Source organism: Amblyomma americanum, chromosome 8 (assembly GCF_052857255.1).
Source record: "Amblyomma americanum isolate KBUSLIRL-KWMA chromosome 8, ASM5285725v1, whole genome shotgun sequence".
Taxonomy (NCBI): Eukaryota; Metazoa; Arthropoda; class Arachnida; order Ixodida; family Ixodidae; genus Amblyomma; species Amblyomma americanum.
In genome coordinates this window covers 39554857-39561633 of record NC_135504.1, presented here as the reverse complement: position 1 = coordinate 39561633, position 6777 = coordinate 39554857, and the positions used below count along the sequence as shown (strand labels likewise).

The following is a 6777-nucleotide window of genomic DNA, read 5'->3' as shown; positions in this document are numbered from 1 at the left end:
CTCTCTGCCAGGATAAGTACCAGACTGGCCCGACTCTTTCCAGTTATCGGATACCGCATATATGAAGTCCCTATTATTTCATGCTGCCACTGATATCGCCTAATCGTAACTTCGGTGAGGGAAGCTTAAAAGAATCACCCGGCTCGATGCAGCTTGAAATCGGACGCAATGAACAATAGCTTGTGCCCAGTGAGACTCAGGAACATCGGAATATGTCGGCTATTTAATAGGAAAAAATTAACTCAAACGTTAAAACTGCTGATGTGAGGAAGGACCGCCAAATTTTACGAATTGAGGGTGAGGGAGAGCTGAAGATTTATTGTCGAGGGTAATAAATAAGGTAGGAAAGACCCTTGGTCAGTGTAAGTGTTTCAAGCATACGTTTCCCGTGAGCAGCGTCCCGCTGCCCTGCCGACCCTCCCCCGCGGGGACAGCACGCCATCTCGAGCTGGGAGGACTGGGAGGTCCTGCTTATGTCTGCAGACCCGACATCGCAGCTTGCTGCGGTGACTCGGGCTGCCGACGTCATGTCCCGGCATGACCTACTTGATGCAGTGCGGGACCGCGCAGTGGCCCAGGGACCCAGTTGGGTCTAAAACTCATTTGTTCAACAAAGTTTTCTGTCTGTCTGTCTGTCCGGTCTCGTCTGATTAGAGTCCACAGCCTGCTTGATATAGGTATCATCGGGGGCAAAATTAACTGACAGGGTTTCTTACTATTCATACTAAGAAACTATGGTAGGAGACCCCCCTCACCTACAAGTTTCGGCCCGTGCCACCCTGCATGGGGGCGCCACCTGACAAAACACTTCTGGTTATCAGACCGGCGCAGTGGGCCCGTTGACAAAGACGGGCCTGACAGAAGTTCTTTCAGGTGGCGCCCCTACGCAGGGTGGCACGGGTAGGTTTGGTTTGGTTCGGTTTTTAGGGGGTTTAACGTCCCAAAGCAACTCAGGCTGTGAGGGACGCCGTAGTGATGGGCTCCGGAAATTTCCACCACCTGGGGTTCTTTAACGTGCACTGACATCGCACAATACAAGGGCCTCTAGAATTTCGCCTCCATCGAAATTCGACCGCCGCGGCCGGGATCGAACCCGTGTCTGTCGGGTCAGCAGCCGAGCACCATAACCACTGAGCCATCGCGGCGGCTGGCACGGGTAGGAACTTGAAAGCAAGGGGCTTCTGCTACGTTTTCCCCAGATGGTACACATTTTAATGAGTGTGAACATCGTAGTTCGTGGCTTCGACCACTAGAATGCGTTTGTTAGCACACCAGGGCAGGGGTTGGTGTTCACGCTGAGATCAGAGAGCACAACGGTGTATGAATCTACTGCGATTAGTACTAACGCTATACTTGTGCGTGTGCGCCTTTTTTTTTTTTTGATACGTCGTGAATCTCTCAGAAGGAAACACGCGCAGCAGCCTGTACAGTCTCTTTTGTCCCTTTTGCTGTGCTGTTTATGCTTAAGTATGCAAAAACTAGGTCAACTCTCCATTTTACTGTATCAGCTAAGATTCCATGAAATCAGTCTGCAAAGACTGCAGACTTGCGAATCATTGGCTGCGTCTTTTTTTTCTTCAAAACGCCAAACACCTGCGTAATTAACCCTTGCCAATCTTCAAACACCAACGCCGCCATCAGCTGGCAAAGAAAAAAAACGAAATGGCCACGCAACTCGGCCCATTTTTCAGCGCTAAAAAAAAACGTTCATTCACCATCCACAGACCAGGCGAGTCACACTTAAAAGGCGAAACTAAAATAATGGGCGAGTTGCGTCTGTCCTGCCATCGACCGATGACTGCTCCCGGAGACAGTTCCGCCAATTTTGAGTAGCTGTTTGAGATGTTTCGCTCACCGTCAACAACGCCATATTTTCTGCGACGGGAGCTCTTTTAAGGCTGACGTAATTCATGTGGGATCTGTGCAAGGACAGATTATCTTAAAAGGGGAGGAACTTCTGCCCCCCATTTTTCTAAGCGAGAAATTTTCCAGAGGCAAACGACGCGCTACCGCCACCCCCCTACTTTTTTATGACGAGAGCAGCTCGAAAACTGCATTCTGCAGAGCATCACGCTAAGAATAGGTTCCACAACGCACCTGGTTTTCGTCCTTTATTTCTCCAAATCAAGACGTGAAACCGAATGCAGAGTTGAAAACATGGTAGAAAGGCGAGCGAGCGCCGTCGGCTCAACGCGCACAGCTGCGGCCAGGCGTGGCGAGTCACGTGGAATGACGTCACAGCAAGCTTCCATTCCTCTTGGTTCGAAAATCGAATTCCATAGCTAAGCGACCTCCAGCTTTGTATGGTAGGAGTACAGCCTCCGCTCTAATACCGTGAATAGTACTAAGGCTATGTACGTCAGTGTGCGGCACTTTTTTAAGTTTTGTTACGTCATGAAACCGTCAGAAGGAAACACGCTTAGCGGCTCTGATAGCATGAAATCAGTGTCGAAACCGCGCACACTTGTGAACAATTGGCAGCGCTTTCCCTGTATTTTTTTAAACAAACAGATACCTGCCTAACCGTTAGTAAGCTTCTAACGCCACCGCCACGACGGTGGTAAAGAAAAAAAACTGAATGGTCACGTAACAAGTCGCCCCATTTTTCAGCGGTAAAAAAACGTTTATTCCCCATCCACATAGAAGGCTAGTCACACTTAAAAGGCAAAACTAAAATAATGGGTGAGCTGCGTCTGTCCTGTCATCGACCGATGACTGCTCCCGGAGCCAGTTGCGCCAATTTTGAGTAGCTGTTCCCACGGAGAGGAAACTTTCACTTGGACCTGACGGAGTTTCCAGGTTTGGAGGGCGCCTGCAGAGTAGAAGAGAGCATGCAGCTAGGTTAATAAAGTACAGCACTTCCCCAGACTATAAGCTGTCTGTAGGACACTGTACAGATGACGGGGAGGAAAGGGGGCAGTTAAAGCGCTTCCAAGCGAACCTCTAAGCAGACGCCTGTACGATTGGCCTCTCGCAGCTAGCGCGTTCATTATGGAGTGGGTCTCATCGTGTATTCATTTTGTGCGGCAACGAATTCCGAGTCACGAGAAGACAAGCGACAGCTTCAGATTTTTCAAAGAGCTTGACAAAAGATGACACACCAGGTCGCTATCGCCCATTCCTCGGCGGTTTCAAAAAGTTGGCTTCACTGTGGATCCATGTGCATTGTCACGACGCACCCAAAGAAAATACAAAGCAGGCCCACAGTTGGACTGCAATGCACAGGGATTAGGGCTCAAGAAAGCGCTGTCTCAGGGAACGTGTTAATCTCTGCTTCCGGCGCAACAATTCGTACACTGCCTCGAGCATCCAACTGATTCCATTCCGGTGTAGACTTACTTGCCTGCTCCCAAATGTGCGTCAGGTGCAAAACCCGCAATCTAGCTTCTTTTCTTGCTACAACTAGGCTATACAAAACGATTTAACCGTGCCACATTCACCGAAGAAGCTCACCCATCAGCCACCACCTGTTTTCGCCCAGATTTAAATTGTGAAAACAAAAAAAAAATCAGGTGAACGCAGAAGACATGAAAAACCAAACGTAAGCAACGAGGTGCCACAGATACAGAAGCGTATAGCCACTGCGTATAATATTGCGCGGTTTCAGATTAAATCCTGCAACGGCAAAAATAATTACGTCTGCAAACCTGTAAACGTTACGGCTCATTTGCGCCAATCGGAAGCACTCACCTTCTCCTGGACCTTTTTCGTTCCCTGGGGCCCTTTGGACGGAGCGGTAGCTACCATTCTCCCTTGGGCATTAGAGTCCAACTCCGCCAGCGCTCGGTCCTGCCGACATGCATGAGCTTTCTTGGGTGCCGCCGAACCAGCACCTTTCCCTCGGAGGGCGTTCACCAGCTCCTTCAAAGCGGAGCGGCCCGTGTCGGCGTCAGGCTTCTGTTTAGAGGGCTTCCTGTTCTCCAACATGGAGTCCTCAACGTTCTCCAATTGCTTCTTGAATCGGTCTTTCTGCGATCTTGTGCATGGCGGCGAGTAGAGGTCACCCACTCCTTTCACCGCCTTCCGAGGATTAGTCGCGTTAACGGAGGGCTTGCTGGTGGTAGTAGACGGCTTGCTTTTTCCTACTGCTTCTCCTGCTGCTATCGCTGTGGTCGGCTTGCGGCTGTCGCTGGCTGCTTTCTTCATTGCTGTATGAAGCGCGATAACCGAAGGCCTACAGGGCGTTGCAGTGACGGGGAGCTAACGCTGAAGGGCCCTGGTTTGGCCTTGCGGTGCCCCCAGTGGCACGAGCTTTTCTAGCACACATGCAGCGCCCCCTAGTAACGGATGACTTTTTCGGCTTTGATCTCACCTTTTGATTAAGGTAGTCGAGCGGCTACGACTTTATTGATTACGTTGGCGTTGTCCTCTAAGGGAAAACCCTATATTGGTGACTGGCCAAGACTCCTGTGACGACGTCCCAGTGTTAAAAAAGAAAAAAAATGAAGCTGAGCATATTTTACTTTAAATATTTTGTTTTTCAAGTAAAAAAGCGAGTGTTCAGAGAATTGCCTCCTTGCGCATGCGCACAGTGGCTCGTTTTGCGGAAACAATGATGTGGACCGTTGAAGTCGAGCAGCTGGAGGCATCGTTAAGACGAAAAAAAAAAATTGGGAGGGGAGGTGCCACTTAAGCTCCGCCTTAAAGGGGCAATGAGAGCCTATTTTGACGCATGCCCTGTTTATCGCCTTTAATTCCCAACAGGTTAAATTACAACAACCCTAATTTTCAGTTGATCCTGTGCGGTAAATATGTTTAAAACGATTTTTTTTTCTTTTGCGAACTGCTTGCTGGTCTGGCAACATCTGATCGCTGACGTCACGAGCGCACACACGCCACGCGTCGTCTGCTGCGAGCTGTTGGGGTGCTTGCATGCTGACCGTAGACAGCGGTCTCTCGAAAAGTTTTTTTCTTTTAGCCTAGCGAAATAAAATGCATTTTCCGTGTTCTCTTTTGGTAAGCCATCAACTTAGTACTCGAGCTGAGTGATCCTCGGGAAAGCGGACTTGCTCGTGGCGCCCACTTTCCGATTGTTGAGGAGACAGAAATCGATGGACTCCTGCTTCATTATTTGCACTTAGAAGCATGCTGTTCGTATGTTACGAGTGTGGTCTCTTTTGAGCAGTCAAGTGCTCCCGTATGTGAAAAGCGGCACGTGCCGTGCATGCCTTCGCCGATGTGCGCCGTGAAAGCCGCGGCGTTTTGTAGCTAGCTACCAAGTTCTTGTCCGCTATTCATCGCTCGATAATTAAACTCAAATTATCAAAAGGTGGCACTAGAGTAACCTTGAGGCACGAAAGGAGCCGAGAAAAGTGCCGAGTGCGACGACTTCCGCGCTGCATGTAAGCGTTTGTAAGTCGAGCAACCATTTCCTTCGACTCATATATAGAACCTTTTTGCAGGAACCAAGCCGCTTGCAAAACCCTACGTAAATCGAATGTGTTCACTGTCCACACCGATGAATAGTCGCCGCCGTCTAAATGAGTGCTTCGAAATAATAGTACAGAATTTTGCTGCGCGTGCGCATTGTGCCCCAGGAGTGCGACGATAACGACAACTGCAGCCCCGCGCTGAGGTTGATTACATGGCTGTGCGCAAACAGTACTGCTCGTTTGCGTGGCATAAAACGCCAGGTGGGTTATCCCCATCCTAAATATTACGTACTCTTGCTCACAAATTGCACTTTCACTCATTTACACACCATGATAACACTGCAATAAGCGCCGATGATGCTATATCGCCTGCTTGGGAAACGCTTCACGTAGGATACCGGCGCTTTCCACCAATTGTATCTGCTTTGTCTTATGTCACCAAAATTTAATTTTAGATCGGTTTAGCTAAAGATACGGTCGGACATTGCTTGAATTAACGAAAACAACCAGATTTGTCGTCCCCAGTCGACACCGACGGCTGCTGCCGGCTGCCTTCTGCACATGCTATGCAGACCGGGTCACATATATCGGCACTTCACTTTTATTGTACTCGCGTCCTGCAATGTAGGCAGTCGTCGCTTTGAGGGCACTGTAGCCAAAGCTACGCTCTACAGCTATTTGCAGGCGCTAAAACTTGCGAATTCGCTCTCCGCAATCGCCGAAATCGCACGCACGAATCCTGAGTACTCGCTATAGGCCTCGTCACGAAAGGGGCATGCGGTCCGCCGTCAACCGAAATTCAAGAATATGCCAAAAGTTCCTCACTGATTAGTAACAAAGTGTGAAGATATGATATGTAGCCGCTTGTTTCGCTTTTTTTTTCGATACGGATAAGGTACACGAGCGCAGTTTTTCCGGCCGTCGCCTCACCGGATGTGAATCTTTCGCTCGGCCGCACGAGCCCAGGCGACGGCGGCGAGCGGCACCGTCGTGCGGCGTTTTCTGCCCGTGTCGCTTGCGTCGCCGATCGGTTCTATGCGCAGGCACCGAATGAAAGCACATCTTCGCATTTACACGCACATCGCGTATGTCGCCGTGGCTAGCATGAGGTCCCATAAGTTTTAAAATTCTCAAGTTCATAGAATGCCATACCAACTAGTCCCCTACCACTCTCTTCTGGTTCCCACTAAGCAGACTAACGTTACTACGATATGCGATCATTGATCGTGCTCGCGTCGCCACCGGTCTAGTGTAACAGACCAGTGCGTCACCGACGGCATTTGCGTACCGATTAGCCCACCGACCATCGATCCCCATCGCATCGGCCTATAGAGTGACCGGACCCTACCTATACCGACGAAAAACTGCGTTACTGTTATTATCGCTTTTGCGGTACCAGTCATTC

At 49.8% G+C, this 6777-nt stretch overlaps 1 protein-coding gene across 1 annotated transcript; it reads right to left on the bottom strand.

Moving 5' to 3' along the window:
* Positions 1-2603: 2603 nt before the first annotated feature.
* LOC144100227 (uncharacterized) lies at positions 2604-4266 on the bottom strand. The gene is made up of 2 exons (XM_077633245.1): positions 3691-4266; positions 2604-2812 (listed from the first exon to the last, which is right to left on the bottom strand). Exons 1-2 carry the CDS (start codon positions 4144-4146, stop codon positions 2774-2776), a joined length of 495 nt encoding a protein of 164 aa, XP_077489371.1. The 5' UTR covers positions 4147-4266; the 3' UTR covers positions 2604-2773.
* Between the last annotated feature and the right edge of the window lie 2511 nt (positions 4267-6777).